Here is a 17,855-nt window from a genome sequence, read left to right on the forward strand (position 1 = left end):
TACCGAGATTTTATTTCAATATACTTCAAGCTTTGTTCATGGCTTTTCACTTCATTCAATAGATAATGAACCAAAATGTACAAAAATTCAGAATGGATTATGAGGAAACTGCCAGAAATCAATACAATTGCATATAAAATTCCCGCTTGTCACTTGGCTCTCACCATCGCTCCCTTTGCTTCCTTGTATAGTTTATCAACATGATCCTGCAAATGATGTTGGCAAATAATATTTTATTTATTTATTTGGATGCATGAGTAACACTTCATTTTCTTAGTAACTTAAGCACTTCAACATCTATTGAAATTATTAAAAGGTTTTGCTTCCTGATAAACCAAAAGTGATGCACATTTTGGTGCAAATTGTGACCAAAATATATTTGTATTATAAAGTGAAATAGAAAGTTAGTTGTTACAATGTTGATCACACAACATGAGACAAACCTTATAGTGCTTGAGCAATTGTGGCCTCTTCAATTTGAATGTTGGAGTGATTAGATCTCTCTCCATGTCAAAGGGAATTGGTTCCAGATGAACTGCTTTTAGCAGCTCAAAGCCTCTAAGCTGAGAGAATATCAATCATGTCAAATGTAGCTAGCGAGATTAAAATATAGCATAATACCAGAAATTAAGTGCATGGAATTGGGGATTCTATATACATACCTGGTGTTTCTTACCAGTGCTGTTGAGGTCATCCAAAATGTATTTTCTTGCCTTCAGATTTTCACATAAAGATTTAAAATCATCAGTCAAATTATGCTTCACTGCCCAATCCTCAAGGGCCTTTCTTTCAGGGACCACAACTGCCACCAAGAAAGGCTCAAAACTGTTTCCATAGACCCAAATCTGCAAATATAATAAAAACGTTATACATTAATTGAATTGCATAAATTTAATAATTGAGGTACATTGCAACGTTACTTTGTAAATCAACTTTCCTATAAAAACTTGGCATCCAACAAAAATGCAATATAATTCCTGTTTCTCTAATTTTGGAGAATGTTCTGTGTTTGAAGCAGAAACATACGGATGTTATAAGAGGGCACTGCAAATATTTGTTCTCAATATTCTCCACAGCAACATATTCTCCTTGAGACAATTTAAAGATATTCTTTTTTCTATCAATAATTTTCATGGCTCCATCTGGCTGCCATTCTCCAATATCACCTGCAACAATTTTCAAATCATTCCAGTTAATAATCTTTATGCAGTATGTATGCAAAGAAAAACAAGAACGGAGAAAGGTAGAAGTTCATGACAAAACTCTCAAGACTTGATTTCTTATGTGCCCTCTTCACTGGGATCCCAACTTTAGTAAACAATGTTGAACCAATTCTTATACGAACATCGTTTTGGATAGCTCAATTATCAATGAAAAGTGCCTTCCATAATTTCAACAAGTGATTTTATATCGCAAATGGGGAGATTACTAAGTCCTAAACAGCCCATAAAACTCTTTTCAGATTTATAAATACATATATAATTTGTTTTTCTGTTCAGGAATGTCTCTCATTCTATCAAGTACTAGCAATTTTACAAGAATCTGAGTGGTGCCTAAACAAGTAAGAGTACTGTAAAGAACCTTGGGATACACCACCCCAAAAGCTAGCTCAAAGGGTGGGAGACCCCTATGTACAGATTTTATCCCAAGGTTCTTTACATGGTATCAGAGCCTCGCCGCCCCCCACTTTCTCTTGTGGCGTTTCTTAGCACAGGTAAGCTGGGCCTGTTACATTGTCCACTCTTCAAGCCCAATGGGCTCTTGTGTGAGGGGGCGTGTTGAGATATATAGTCCCACATTGGTTGTATGTGCAACTAATGTGGAGTTTATAAGGCCTTGGGCACTTCCACCCTTTGAGCTAGCTTTTGGGGTGGTGACCTCAAGGTTCTTAACAAGTACTAAACTTTCAAGTGGAGAATCCTAACAGAGCATGGAAAAAGGAATTCTTCATTGACTTTGTAGAGCCGCATTAATCCATAACAACATGAGGATTTACCTGTATGAAACCAACCATCAACCAGGACCTCTTCCGTGAGATCTTGACGCTTGTGGTAACCAGAGAACAAGGTATTCCCTCTCAGGCAAATTTCTCCACGGGGTTCACTGGAAAGTGCATCATATCCCATATCTGGCACAGATTCAAGCCTGGCCTCAATGGTTGTCATGGGGACTCCAATAGTTCCCATCATAGAAAACACATTGGCTATTGCAGTGAAACACCCGCCACAACTTTCGGTAAGACCTGTCATATCAAAGTGATAATAAATTAATGTGGCTTGTAATTAAATGGTATGCACACCCATATACACTTCTGGATTAACATGTGACCATTATAATGAAATGTAATCCTCAAGAACCAAAAAAAAAAAAAAATCAAATCAAGAAATGCCAACATAAAGCTAGAACAGATTTATAGGATGGAACCATTTCTTATGAAATTCTGCATTGAAGAGTCATCATCAAAATGGCGTAAAATAATCCACCTGAATCATTTTAGCAATAGATTCAAATACCATACCATATCCTTGGGACAGAGTACATCCAAAAGTGACCCTCAAAAACTCCTCCACATGCCTAGGCAAAGGAGCAGCTCCTGATGTAAGGAGACGAACTCGTCCACCTAATGCTTGTTTTATCTATCAATAAAAACAACAATTCAATTTTTAAAACAAGACTTTCTGAACAAAAAACACAGTATAAAGTGGAATACCTTATCAAACACAAGCCTATCAAACAGAGGTGCTGCTTTGTCTTGTGGAAGACCCTTCTCCAGATATCCCAACTTGCTGTCAGAAGATTCCAGATTAGTTTGCACAAGGATAGAAAACTAAAAGTATAAAATGGTGAGGAGTTTAGCAGCAAAACATACTAGTTATATGCATACTGAAACAATGCACTTCGCATTGCTCCTCCAGATGAAAGTTTGCTTTTGATACCTTCAGGCGCAAAGCTTATTGGTCAATGTAGTTACACAAGTACAAGGAGCTTAAATTCAATGCTTAGAACACTACTAAAATAAGGTAGCACACAAGAAGTTAATAGCAGTAGCACAAGAAGCATTCTTTCCTTACCAGCATAAACGCGGTCATAAACCCTAGGAACGCCACAAAATATAGTTGGTTTCAGTGCGTGAACATCTTCCATTAAGAACCTGACATCCTGCAGAAATTAACATGAAAAATTCCATGAGGAAAGAGAACACATAAAGAATGAGCCAGAAATTAATATAAGTAACTGAATCCAAAACTTACGCCTTGCCAAAATCCAATTGAGGAGCCCTTGTAAATGCAATAGGTCTCCATTATCTGGTCATATACATGAGCAAGAGGAAGAAAAGAGAAGTACACATCGTCTTGTGTTGCCTATAAATAAAACATAGTATATGTTTTGTATCAGCACTTGACGTTATGCAAATATGGCAAACTCATACTTTTCTATTTACTTGTAAAAGCATTACATGAAACTAATGAACTTCAAGAAAAATACTTATCTTACCGCTTTGTCTGTTAAAAGAATTATTTGATCCACAGACAACACTTCGGTCATGAAAGCTTCATTCTTAATAATGACACCTTTGGGTTCGCCTGTTGTTCCACTGGTGTACATGATTGTGCAGATGTCAGTCTTCTTTTTTGAAGGTAGATCCCAATCCAGATTTCCCTGGAGAAACATAGATACATGACTAAATGTTGAAAAAAAAAAATCTCATAATACTCAATCAAAATGGTTCATGTTGTTAATTTTAAATACAGATAGGCAATTAAAAAACCAGGTTAATATCCTACCAACTGGAGAAACTCTCCCCACGAGAAGCAGCATGCACCAAGTTCCTCAGCTTCCTTCTTTTGTGAGGTTGAAACATTACCAAAACTCACAATAGCTACACCATTAAATTACAAAGGTTGGTAACCTTATCAAAAGAAGGAAAGCCTCTTAAACTAATAGTAACAGAGAGAAAATAGAAACTTTTAACCTACTTTTAATATATGAAGAACACCGATCAAGACATGACAAGATCTGTGGAAACAGTCATTACTTCAGTGGGGGGGAAAAATCATAAAAAAGAGATGCCCAATGCTGTCTCAGATGCTAAGCTAATTATCTTCAAGAAATACAATGGATAACTTAGAATTTACAAGAAGTACAGTAAATATAAAATAGGACTAGCAGTATATGTAACATTTTGTAAGCTTCAAAATAGAAAACTTGGTTTTAATTACTGTTTTAAGTAATTGGCTTTCAGAAATATCTGAAAACAAATTATTTAAAACTCATTTTACAAAGCTGCTAATGGCTTTCTTATCCTACAATTTCTTAGGAAAAAAGACACAGTCGATAGAATTGAAATAGTTATCTGTTGAAGGTGTCTAACTTATAAGGAATCCAAGAAATAAAACAAAGTTTGTGCTCCAAGAAATGAAACAGAACTTACAGATGGAATCTTGTTATCCTGTACAAATGCTATGGAAACTTCAGCATGGTTGATGATAAATTCCACGGCATTAGGACCTGTTAGTCATAAATTTAAAGTCATTTTCTAGCTGAATGACAGGATGAGTGAAATGTTTGAAATAGTAAAAGCAAGCATATTGAGACTGATTGGGAAATGCACAAAAACACAAACCGAGGGTGTCATATAATGGGACATATGTTACTGCATAGCTATTACAAGCCTGCAAAGAGCAAATTTGAATCAAGTCACTCAAGTCCCAAAGAAATAATTAATAATGCTAATCATACAAAATAATAATAAGGTATTAGCCCATCTGAGTTGCATAACTATAATTAGGAACCAAATGAACACATGGTTCAATTTGGTCCCTAACTGTGATTAACATACTAAAGAGTGGCTTAAGTGTAATTTCCCACATAAAATCTGTACTCATGGCAGTACATAGATGTGTCCTATTGAGGGTGATATAGGGGGTGTTCATAGTGGCCTTGATAGAGACCAAGCCACTAGTGAAGCTTCCCATGAATGTGCTCAAAGGGAGAGTGTGTGTGAGGGCTCTGCATAGAGGCGGAGTGACAGCATATGAGAGTGGGGAAGAAGATCAAGCCCTTCTCTCCATGTGTGAGAGGGGTATTTAGAGAGGAGAGTCATCTCTTGCATGGGGGCTTGAGCTGGTCAGCCCATGAGCTGTCTCATCAAGCTGTCCCCCTCAGTGTACAGGGGCAGCAGTGCAGGAAAAGGGAAATGTCCCAATGAAGAGCATCTATGGCTTGTCATGGGTGCCCTCTAGAATGTTCTAGACTGTGGGCTTTGAGAGGTTGGGCCCATCTGGTGGACCTAATGTAAGTTGTATCTAGAACAAAATCAAAGTAATATTTACCTCCATTGCAATTATCCATTCAGGGCAGTTGGATCCATATATGCCACAACGGTCTCCCTTGTGATATAATAAAAGCAATAGTTAGATTATTTACATATATTTCCCAATACATAGTATCTTTGATAGAGCAAGATGTGTTACAGGATTGACACAACGGCTCTTCATGGCGGAACCCATTAGGATGGCAGCATCATAAGCCTCCTGATATGTAAGCCATTCATAGGGACCCACCTGCAAATTCAGCTGAATGTTCACATAATTTACCCCATTCAACGAAAAAATTGATTTTTTTTTTAGGTAGTTAGCTATATGTGAAAAATTATATTTGGTTCCACTATAATTGTGTTCATTATTAATTTAGTCCCTATTAATTTATTTATTTTATTTAGCCTCTACTAATCAAAATATAATCACTCTCATATGTCATAAGAAATTAAATTGATACAAATTTTATTTTTTAATAAATGTTGGTACCTTAGAATCTGTTTTTTGACGCCGACCCAGCATTGGATTGCCGGGGCACCTTATTGTAGTGTCCCTGCATTGGGAAGCATCAAAACTGCTCAGAATGAATTCTCAAACCAAACTACAAATACACTTCTACAACTTCATATTCAATCTTCAGAGGTTTCAATCAACGCCCAAAAATGAAGCGATTTGTAAATAAATTTTAATTAAAATATTAATAATTGAAAATCAAGTGGCCTATTAGCTCAGTTGGTTAGAGCGTCGTGCTAATAACGCGAAGGTCGCAGGTTCGAGACCTGCATGGGCCATTTTTTTTTTATTAAACATATTTTTATATCATAATTCCAAATATTTCTAATAACATTATTTAAGATTTCATGCAATTAATTAGCTTAATGTCTAAAATGTGTGCAATGTAGTGAGGTTCAAGAAGAAGGATTTGACAACTAAAAAGAACAAAACGGGTTTCCCAGAATTTTTAAGGCAAAAAATTTCATCAGAACTTAAAACACATCATGCATTATGTGGATTAAGTCATAAATCCAATATTATGAAACATTTGAACATTGAATAAAGTGACCTGAAGAAGTCCCATGGAGATTGAAAATGAGAAGGCAAGTCCAAGAGAGAATCTTTGGCATAAATGCACCTAAAGACAGGACCTGCTGATGGCTTTTCATGAGTTGCTGGCCTTGCTTCTTCCACCTTCACAGTGTATACCTCCGGCATTGTGATGAACTGTGGAATGTTTTAACAAGTGGGGTGTTTTGTTATCTAAAAGGGTAGATGAATTTAACAAGGGATCGATGGCGTTAGAAGAGTTGGTTGATCTGAAGCAATAAATTCATTTCCAAATAATATCTGAACTATTTTTGTAGCGGTATTTTTATGAGCCTCTTTGTGCCAGTTTCGGTATTTGTCAATTTTTAGCAACGCACACCCACCTTGAGCATTTATTTTTGCTGTCAAAGTTTGGTGAGCAACTGGGGATGCCTTGCCTAAAAATAGATAAACAAGATAAAAAGATAAATTACTAGACTTTTTGTTTTTGTTACTACTTTTTGCAAAATGAAAAAAAAAATTATGTCTAATATCGGACTTTTAATCAATATTATTAAACTAGAACATGTTATGGACTCGGTCAAGGTACCAGACAGTGTTTTAAAACTCCACTCCACCTCCCGGGTTGACTCGAGTCAACCCCGACCCCTCCCCTCTTAGGGTTGGGGTCACAAGTTGGACCCTATATGCACATCGACCCCTCCGACCTCCAAAATCAGGCCAGGTTTCAATGACTCCCGGGTCAGAGGGGTCAAACAGGGTCACTGCATATGTTTTTTTTTTTAAAGAAAATTTCATGAAACAACGTCGTTTTATTAAAAAAATAAAATAAAAATACTTGCAAACCTAAATCTAAATATTCTCTCTCTCCCAACGACTTAAACGTGTGGTACCTTGATACTTTGGTATCATTAGAATATGAGTCTTGTACTTTGGTATCTTGATATTTTAATTAGGTTGTGTAATATTAACTTAGGTTGTGTAATATTAACTTGTGGTTGTAATTGGTGAATTATGTTAAATATATTTTGAATCTTTAATGATTGGTGATTTGTTTTTTAATATTTTTATATAGGATATATATATTTATATTTTTTTAAGGGTTATGTTTATCTCATTTTACATGAGATAAATAATTTTCCTACACACACAAAAAGGGGTGGTCTCACCACTCTTTTTTCTCTCTCCTCTCACGTATGGGTCTCACTTGTAATTTTATTTCTATAACAAGAGATAATCACTCTCCTACAACATAAAAAAAATATTATTCTTTTTTTAATATATAAAACCGGGTCAGCGCAGTGACCACTTGACCCCTGACCTCGGTCGGGTCGATGGTCAGGCCGGGTTTTTAAACACTGGTACCGGATCAATGTGTTTTGGTTAAATTAAATTTGGCTTTAATATTTTTTTTTTGAAAATAGGCTTTAATATTTTTTATGTTGTTGTAGATAAAAAAAATTACAGCAACGCATAGAAAGAAAGAATATGCATGTGGATCCTGTCTCTCTCTTTTTTAAATGTTAGCAGATCCTAGTATAAATATGTTTGCTGTAAAAATTTCCATCTGCTGATGTCACTGCAGAAGTGGCGAACCCACTAAATTTATATTAAATCACATAATAAATATATTAAAAGGGGATAGGATTCATTGATACTGGTATCAAATTTTGAAATTTGACACCAAATTTTAACCGTTGATTTCCGCCAATCAACGGTTATTATTTATTAGGAATTAATGATTAAAGGATGAACCGATGAAATATTTTCAAAAAAAAATTGGTATCAAATTTCAAAATTTGACACCGATATTAAAGGATGATGCCCCTATTAAAAGATGCATCTTAACAAATGATTAAAGTAGTAAGTGTTATACTGTTCATCCACATGACACGGGTTTGATTCCTAACAGCTGCTATATATCAAATATTTTATACAAATGCCACCGACTAGTCTGATCTTGTTTTAATAACAATACTAATGTAAAATCTAAAATTATTAGCCATAATAATGCAAAATTTAAATATTTATCAAATAATACGACGAGACATATAAGAGAGTTATGCGCGTTTAAATAGCACATGTGGAGATGTGCAATTTAAAAGTTTGTGACCCATTACCCATATATGTCTCATTACATTAATTTAGTAAAAATTTTAGATTTTAAATCAATTCAATAAAAACTTTTTCATTTTATATTAAGTGGGTCACAACGTCATCCATTTGATATGTGTTTAGGATTTGTCCTAATGGGTGTGTTTGGATACACTATTTTTTTTAACAGAATTATGTCATTTGTTTAATATATTTAAAACATCACAACGCAAAATGTCAATCTAAATGCAATTTTATCGTACTAATTAAATTTAAGGGTAATAATTTTCTCATGTAGTAAGAGATAATAATTATCTTCTACTGACTCGTTTATATAAGGAGGATCCACTTTCAAGAAAAGAGAAAAAAATAAATAAAATGGGACTCATCTTGAATTTATGTGTGTAGGAGATAGATTTATTTTTATGTAACATAAGAATAATAAAACCCTAAGTTTAAACTTTAATTCGTACCGTTAACTTGTATTGAAATTAAAAGCGAATTGAGTTTCAAAAGTTAACATAAGAAGAAAAAGAAAGGATTGTCCAAATTATTGTAAGGATTGCTTTGGTCATGTACGCACTTAACCAACGTAACATCTTAACGTAACATCCTTTCTATAATTAAATGTATAGAGAATATAACGTTATTTCTTAAACTATATTTTAACTGTAAGAACAATAAAATAATAAAATAAAAATAAGAACACCAATATTTAATACAAACTTTCTAATTACAATATAAAATTTAGAGTGATCTTCAAAGAAATAAATAGATATCCTCATCATTTCACCGTGAAACACAAATAACGTGAGAAAGTTAGTTTAAAACAAATAACGTGAGAAACCAGTCAACCACGCGCCAGATATGTACCAGTGAGTGAAGTCCATGTGCAACCACTTCAGGTGGCGCATTTGGTGTTCTTTTCGGTTGTTCCGACCATCGTTCTTCTCGTTCTTTTGTCTCCTTTCACGTTATCCGGTTGATTTTCAGATCGGCCACCGAAAAGTCATAAACATGTCTAAACAGTACAAATATCCTTATATTCGGCTTTTCTTGTATTTTTTTTATTACAATTTTGTAATACAACATAAAAAATGTACAAAAATTGAAATAAAAATCAATGAGAAAATCTAATCATATACGATTAACCTCGTTGTTATAACAAAAAAAAAATACATTCAAATATCTATCTTGGATTAAAGTCAAAAGCCAAATGAAATATTAATTTTTAATGAAAAGAATTGTAAAGATACACATTGTCATATAGCATAATTCAGTGATATGTTCCTTTTGTTAACAAAAAAACAACGAAAAATATTTATCATTTTCCTTTTTATAAAATAATTATATTAATACATGCTATACCAAATAATTAAAAATAATAATTAATACATAATTACAATTATCAATTATTATAATAATAATAATTTTCAATCAATACTTATAACTAATTAATTATTAATGGAAATTTTGTATAAATTAATTAATTGATTATAGCTTATTTTTAAATGTGTATTATTATAATTAATTTTTGGATTTACACAGAATTTTAATCCATTAATAATTTACAAAAAATTATCAAATAATTGATAAAATAAATTTTTTTATGGCAAATGCCAGGTTTAAAAATCAATTATAATATAATTATGGATTTGCATAAAATTTCCATTAACGATTGGGGTATCATTTAATATTGATTACAATTATTAATATAGTAATTAATAAAAAGGAAGACAGGAATTTTTTTTTGTTTTTTTAAGGAGCATGTGGACCAAATTGCACCACATGGCATAATATGATTGGCCCATTTCTTTAAATAAATAAATAAGAAAACAAACAAAAAGTGCTGTCGCATGGGAAATGACCATCCCTTTTGGTATATTATTTCTACCGAATCCTAAATTGAAAAAATTTGGGGGAAAATACCCCACTTCAGTCAATGAATAAACCCGATTATAAGTCAAGCCTTTCACAGCAAATAAATAAAATAAGTTAATAAGTAAAAAAAAACTAATACCTAACTTTTTGTGCTATCTTTAATGTTCCCTGCTACATTAAAAATGCATGTGGCCACTACAGATGTATATATTACAAAATTTTATTATGTTAGCTCTTAACTCGACGGCGATGCATGTATTGGACGAATTGTATGCTACTTTCCTCAGGCCACGTATTTTTGTTTTCCCAAACAAAAAAGTAATGAAGAAGGAAAATTAGCGCGTTGTGTGATGTTTGATGTTTCGTTATCTACTTAGACCAACCTGAAAACTAATGGGCCGAACAACATGTACGGTCAAAACTCAAAAGTGTTAGGTTTGGGCCTAAAGACATGTGATGAAGTTCACGGTGAGCTTGCATGATAGCTCCACAAGTTAACCACTATTGCTAATTATGGTAAAAGATAAAAAGAAAAAACAAATATTTACCCAAAAAAGAAAGAAAGAAGGAAAAACAAACCAAAGAAGCTACTACTACTACTACTATTGGTAGCCACAATGCTAAAGGTTGATTAAGTTCCTAGGTTTGTTTTGTCAAAAAGAGAAACAAGTGGATTTATGGAGTTCGCATTTTGACAGCCGACGAAAATTGACAAACGTAACCATTGAAAGGCATGGTATAGAAATTGAGGTACACGAAACATTACGCCATATATTACACCATAATAAGCCTTCACATTATATTCAATGTCATCCACAACTCCCCAAGATTTTTTTGTTAGTTTACCCGAGAGTGAGTTTAGCTTCACCGTTGGTTTTTAAAAAGAAGAAGGTATATTGTAATAATAAACTGGAAATTGGACATGCATTGAACAGAAAAGATTCCAAATTCAAAATCTTATAAATGGCATTAATTATGTGATGATGAAAGAATTCACATAAACGAAAGAACCAATCTTTCTTGTCAGCATACCCAATGCCACAATTAATGCCTTACGTCTGTGGGCAAAAGCCTAGAGAGTCACCCTAGGTCACTACAATTTATGTCATTTGTATCTTGAATTGTTTCACATGGGGTTTTCTTTTTCTTTTTTCAGTCGGTGGCATAAACAAAACTAAATTGCTACCTCATGAAACAAGGAAGTGGAAACACAACCCATTTGTCAAATGCCCCCATGACATGAGGTTGTAAAATACATGAAAGGGGCCAAGCCCAACCTCTATCTTATCCTCCTCTCATTTATGAGCTTCCTCTTTAAAACTGCCCCTTACTCCATCAGAGTCTGATCAAAGGCACGGAGAATAATAGATAAGAGAGAGAGAGAGAGGGGGGGGGGGGGGGGGGGGGAAATAGAAAAGAAACTATCTTCTCTTGTATTCTTTAGTTTAGGTCTCTGTATCCAATTAAATGCACTTGTTACCATCAATTAATGAGTCTCTAGAAATTGGCAGAGCAGTCCCATTAAATTAAACGCATGCTACCACCTCCATTTAATTCCTCATTGACCTGACCCACACCATCACCCTCCATTCTCCGTCAATTACACCACCCATCTCCGATCGAAGCTCCCACTCATGCACCATCAACCTGTCCCGTACTTCCACGTGTCCACTCTCAGGGGTATTTTCGTCAAAATCAAATATATTCAACCCTTTTACATTTTGACCATTTCACTTCATCTTCTGTTAAACCTCTCCGGTGACAGCAGCGCCTCGGGATCACCGCACCTCAGCCGGCTTGACGAAAAACCCGCCGTTCCCAAACCGGATGATCTCATGAACATGGGGCTTGCTATCGACTTGCTTCGCCGTGACGAGCTCCCGCCGCCGCCGTACCTCATGCTGGACTCCGACAACGGAAAGAACCCCCTTCGCCGGAAAAACGGAGACTTCATCCCTCTGTAATACCTGAACGAAAACACCCGCGGCTTCCCCAGCGATCCAAACGGCGACGGCCTCTTACTCCAGAAACTGTTGCTCCCTCTCCGGTACCGCCACGGCGACGCAGTCGCCGGCTCCATAACCATCCTCTCCGACGCCAGGCTCCGCTCGAACCCGAACGAATAGGACCGCTTCAGGAGAAAGTCCCTTCCGTTAAACCGATCCTCCGAATTGCCGTTGTTCCTCCTCGGAGAGTGGTCGTCGACGCAGGGCACGATCTCCGGGAAGGAGGAGTGAGACGGCGGCGGAAGCGGAGCATCGAGGATGGGTTCCATATTAATCCGGTGGAGAATGGCGTCGTCGTCGAGGCTAGGTCGGATCCTTGCGGCCATCATTGGCGTGAACGGAGATTGAGCGCAGAGAACTCCGGCACGGCAGAGAGGGCAGTTAGCGTGGGAACGAAGCCAAGCGTCGATGCAGTCAACGTGGAAAGTGTGGGAGCAAACGGGAAGCGTGCGAACGTAATCGTCGTCTTCGAATTCGAGCAAGCAAACGGCGCAGTCACGGCGTGAATCCTCGAAACGGTTGTCGTATTTGGCGGTGTAGAGAGAGAAAGGTATGGTTTTGATAACAGACTCGTCAAGACCGTAAGGAGAGAACATCACATGATGTGGGCCATCGAAAGGTGACTCGTAAGGGAGGGAGTCAACGTCGCTCAATGATGACGGTAGGAAGGACCGCCGCCGAAACCGCCGGAGTAGGCGGTGGATGGGAGGTCTGAGGTGGCGGGCGATAAGGCGAGAATAAGTAACGACGACAAAGGCGGTGGCGACAACCACCACCATTGCTATTAAAGGCGGGGTGAAGTCCACCGCTGGCAACTTTGACGACGGGGATAAGGAAGACTTGTTAACGAGTGGCGTTGGAGACGGAGATGGAGATGGAGATGGGGCCCAATGATGATAATGAAGTTGATGGGGTGGATGAGAAGGAGCCATCATGGTGATGATGAGGGGAATGGTGTTTGAATGGTGATAGGGTTTTTGGTCTGTGTTAAGACTTAAGACTCAGATTCAGACATAAAGAGAGAGAGAAAAAAGAAGGTACTGTGCAATTGAGGTTTAATGCACAAACCCAACACACACATAATACAGACAATGCAAAACGTTGACTGTTGTGTTATGTTAGTGTGTGTGTTTGTGTGCTTCTTCTTTTTTTGTTTTCTTTTTCCCTTTTTGCGCGCACTCACTCGCTAACTCTTGGCCTTGACTGCTTCTCCTTCTCCACAGAGACACGTCACCTCTTCTTCGGTGAATTTAAGGCCAAGGGATTTCTTCTCCTGCTCCACTCACCATTCTTCTATGTTATTCCCTCATTTTTTCTTTTTTTTATTCGCGACACGTCATGTTTCCTCTTCTGATGTGACATGTGTGACTGCTGACTGGTTTCTCACGTGCGATGCGAAACACAATTTCATTTTTAAATACCCTCTGTTTTCTTTTTTAACTTTTCAATGACTGTAATAAAACATTTAATTACTGCAGTTAAAATTACTCTTAATTACATTTTTATTCTACGTCTCTTTTACTATTTTTTATTTTTTTTCAGGTTTGTTATCTTCTCTGACTTCCTCTAGATTTTTCTTTCATAAACAACGCCGTCGCTAATGTTAGTCAAGTCATATGGGGGCTTTACCAAGTACCAACACATTTATATTATGAAGCGTTTGGTAAAAGAAAAATTATTTTTTATCCGAAAATTTTGATTTTTAAAAATACGATGAAAATATTTAATTTATGATAATATTTAAAAATTTAAAAATTAAAAAAATTCAGTTTTTCAAAAATCTTACTCATTGTCTTTTCTTCCTCTTGTATATATGATGAGTTGCTCTTTATGTTGTGTGGGCCATTTGATAGTAATAAAATTTAAGTTTTTATTAAACTCATTTTATTACAAGAATTAACCTGTCAATTTAAAGGAATTAGGAACTTTATCAAGACAACTTAGTTTGAAAATTTTGATGAAACACGTAATGAGAGAGAATTAATAATTTCCTTAACACAATTTAGAGCTTGTTTGGATTTTCTTATTTTTAAGTTAGAAGTTATTTATAAGCTAAAGTTGAAAAAAGAAGCTAAAAACTGTTTAGAAACTACATACAAATTTTAACTTGAAAATTACTTAAAAGTACATATTTCAAGAAAATTATTTTTCTCTATCTTTATTCTATGAACTTTTAGTTTTCAGCTTTTTTTCTTTATTATAAAAAAAGAGTTTTTCGTTATAATAACTTTTTCCAAAATCTGTTTGGCCTAACTTATGCTTATAAGTAGTTTCTATCTTAAAAAAAAAAGAGGATCCAAACAGACACTTAATTGGTAGAGTTCTATAACTGGCAACCAGAGCGAGCATAGTCATGCATAGAAAAGAAAGAAAGAAAGAAAATTAAAAATAATAATAGGAGGAAGACGATTCTTGATTCACATGCCAAATTCAATGTTTGCACTCAGGTTTCTAGTGACATTTTTTTTTCCCAATAATGACTTTTATGATCTCCTCTTCTGTTTTTCTAAACGGACTTTTCCGTACTGCATAGTTGGATTCACAGTGCATGCACACAATTTTTGTTTCCTTTTTAGAAAATTGGCATTGGCTTCTTTTTTATTTCAAAAAAAAAATGTTTAATGTGTTTTGAATATAAAAATGATTAATTTGATTTGTAAATCAAATCTTAAATTTAGAGAATTAAAACATAGGAAATAGATTAATTTTTAAAACCTCATCAAATTCAAAAACTTAAATTTAGAAGTTCTGTTAAATATGATTGCATTCGTTAAAATATGATTTGATCTCGAATAAATTATTAATTTCATCAAGTACATTTTAACCCTATGCCAAATAACCTAAATGGACTATTATAAGAATAAAAATATAAACTAACAAAATATAATCAATTCTATTCTGTTTTGTATCAGTTCCAAAATAAGAAGTAAATATCAGGTAACACTTTTGTAATTTTTAGTAAAAATATATTAAGTCAAAATTAAACAAACACAAATAAACGCACCCTAAAACTATGTTTGGAATTTTATCACAAAAAAAAAAGTTTGGATTAATGGAAATGAATAAAACAAATGAGAAGGGAATAGAATGACATTGTCATTGTTTAGATTGTTTAAAATAATGTAAAATGAAATTCAACCTGATAGAATCTATTCCATTTAATATCTTCATTTTTTAAACAACGTAATTGATTTGGAATAAATATAGTGAAATACAAGGATTATATTGAAAGCCTTCGTCTCTAAGAAATGACAAAGTCAACAAAGGTTGTTACATTTCAACAAGCCACTTTTCACAAACTTCTCTGCATACTTTACTGCCAAGAAATTTATGCAAAGCTTATCTCAAACCACCAACAAGAGCCAATGAAGAGAGATGATTGCCTTCATCATGAAGAAAGACATCTTTCAAGCTAGTCATCTCTCCACTATAAATATGAATGTGTTAACCCAATGTACACATTTTCTTCTACATGAATAAACTTGTTTATACAAAATCTGACTTGAGTGTCGTAGTGTCTTGCAGTACATCTCCATCGTGTTCAAGTGAAGACCCATGGGTTAAAGCTGCATCAAATTATTTGTGTAGAAGATGATTACATGGTCAGCTCAGATAAAAATGGTTTTGATCATTGGCGTCATCTGTGGATAACGGTCAGTTTTGAATCTCACGCTCTATACATTAAAAACATAGTTGATACCAGGAGCAAGATGTTCAAATCCCATAACGTTTGCAAAGGCATAAATAAGGGAGGTCGGGCATCTTGTCAGAGAATTGCCTCCTCTGTAGCTCCAATTTCTCATCAGCAAGATAACACACCAAAAAATCAACAAAATTTGAAGCTCCTTAGGCAACAAACTCATAAGATTGAGGAACAACAAAATGAGTTGCAAAATGAACTCCTCCATCAGCTTTTCCTCATGCGGCATTAGTTTGGACATCAGTATCACCTATCACCATGTTATCTTGCGCAGCGGGATTGGTGACAAGATCTGTGTCCATTACGGTAATCAACTCCACCGGCTCTTAATTCCCGATTTTCTTATTGAACTTCACCAACTGCCCATTCTTGAAAAAATATAAGAAATGAACATTTTCAAGTTTGGCGGTGGGATTGAAGAAACAGATTTATTCTATGATGTTGTTGTATGTAGCCACAGCTTCAGATTCCTATATACCTTGGTATTTAGCGACATCCATCTCCAAATTCTTTTTTGTCTGCTCAAAGGTAGCAGCCACAATGGTTTCCAAAGTTTTGACTTGGTTGGAAAACCCAATTTTTTCGGCTCCTTCTAGATTTCCTTCTTCGCATTCATTTATGCATCCCTTGTCTTTTCAGCTTGTTGCTTCGCTTTCTCTAAAGCAACACAAGTGTTATCTTTTTCTTCTAAGGAAGCCTGAAGATTAGCAATACGGGATCACATGTACGAAAGGGTGCCAGAAAGGGAAGAAGAATGTTGCTGCCAAATATCTAAATTTTTTGCTTCTTCTTCCCATTCTTTGCCTGCCTAAAGGTTTAAACATTAGGCCAATACCACATATATCAAATGAAGCGACATAAAAAATGCAACATTAGATACAAACTCTCAGCTATCTAGCCCAAAGTGACATCAAGATTAATGAAAGCTACACAATGAAATTCATACTTGAATTCCTTGATTACCATGATGCAGACTTGAAATGAATACTAGAAAAATATTATATGAAAGGTATGCTTGATTGAAGTTGTACTGAAACACTAGAGCTTCAACTTCTTACGAATCATATGAAAAGGGTCAAACCCTTATACCAATGTTTAAGGCTTGAACCCTTCTTTAGAAGAGTATTACATTTCCAAAATGGATCAAGGTCCAGTCTTGGCTCTAATCCTTTCAATTCTAGCACTTGGATGATGCTGGAATTTATTGCCTTAATAAATTCCAGCATCATCCAAATAACCATTACAACATTCACTTTGGCCATTTTTAAAGAGGGAGAGACCCGTTTGGACTATAAGGATATGGATAGTTGGTTATGATATTGGTTGTGCTCTTAATCTGCTGTTACTTTATAGGCGCTACCATCAAATTTATCTGACTCAAGGAGGTGCTCTTAGCCTTTCTGACATTGAACAACATGAAAATAATGATGAAATTAGGTATGCTATGTACTTCGTTCATTCACTTTTGTTATTTTTTATGGGTAATAATACTCATTATAACACAGTAATCAATTGAGTAGGCTTACAATTGGCTAGAAAAAGTTAACACCATTGTTTTTTTTTGGTTGAATATAATATAACTATGCACCACTAGGATTAGCCTAGTGGTGTTGGGTGTGTGTAGTGTGTATTAGGTTGCAAGTTCGATTCCTGTAATATTCAAAAAAATATAATATGACTATTATACATTTTAAGAAAAAATTGTTCTCCTTGAATTGTTTATGATGTTTCAACAAAACCAATTGGATTGTTATAGAAAAATATGAAGTATGAAGTACTGATAAAGTTATCATAATTTATCCCCTAAAAAAA

General features: G+C 35.1%; 2 protein-coding genes and 1 non-coding gene across 4 annotated transcripts; 1 reads left to right on the forward strand and 2 right to left on the reverse strand.

The window, feature by feature from the left end:
* Window position 1: 1 nt before the first annotated feature.
* On the reverse strand, window positions 2-6,536 carry LOC133294016 (probable CoA ligase CCL6). 2 transcript variants are annotated; one of them, XM_061492659.1, is made up of 19 exons: window positions 6,382-6,536; window positions 5,808-5,871; window positions 5,475-5,564; window positions 5,334-5,390; window positions 4,625-4,673; window positions 4,433-4,509; window positions 3,978-4,017; window positions 3,786-3,880; window positions 3,496-3,660; window positions 3,252-3,362; window positions 3,072-3,159; window positions 2,870-2,936; window positions 2,711-2,786; window positions 2,519-2,636; window positions 1,997-2,242; window positions 1,027-1,166; window positions 663-845; window positions 444-563; window positions 2-206 (listed from the first exon to the last, which is right to left on the reverse strand). In XM_061492659.1, the coding sequence occupies exons 1-19, from the start codon at window positions 6,528-6,530 to the stop codon at window positions 150-152; spliced, it is 1,992 nt and encodes a 663-aa protein (XP_061348643.1). In that variant the 5' UTR covers window positions 6,531-6,536; the 3' UTR covers window positions 2-149. The 2 variants fall into 2 exon arrangements, with proteins under 2 accessions (XP_061348643.1, XP_061348644.1); XM_061492660.1 differs by having other exon boundaries at window positions 5,475-5,576.
* On the forward strand, window positions 6,036-6,109 carry TRNAI-AAU (transfer RNA isoleucine (anticodon AAU)). The gene has a single exon. It is a non-coding gene; the product is annotated as a tRNA-Ile (tRNA).
* A 4,854-nt stretch (window positions 6,537-11,390) lies between the features above and the next one.
* Window positions 11,391-13,760, reverse strand: LOC133294018 (RING-H2 finger protein ATL65). Its single transcript, XM_061492663.1, has one exon. It carries the CDS (start codon window positions 13,276-13,278, stop codon window positions 12,073-12,075), a length of 1,206 nt encoding a protein of 401 aa, XP_061348647.1. The 5' UTR covers window positions 13,279-13,760; the 3' UTR covers window positions 11,391-12,072.
* Between the last annotated feature and the right edge of the window lie 4,095 nt (window positions 13,761-17,855).

This window comes from Gastrolobium bilobum, unplaced genomic scaffold (genome assembly GCF_033153095.1).
Source record: "Gastrolobium bilobum isolate Gb01-03AN ecotype WA unplaced genomic scaffold, APGP_CSIRO_Gbil_v1 utg169672, whole genome shotgun sequence".
In the NCBI taxonomy this organism is placed as follows: domain Eukaryota; kingdom Viridiplantae; phylum Streptophyta; class Magnoliopsida; order Fabales; family Fabaceae; genus Gastrolobium; species Gastrolobium bilobum.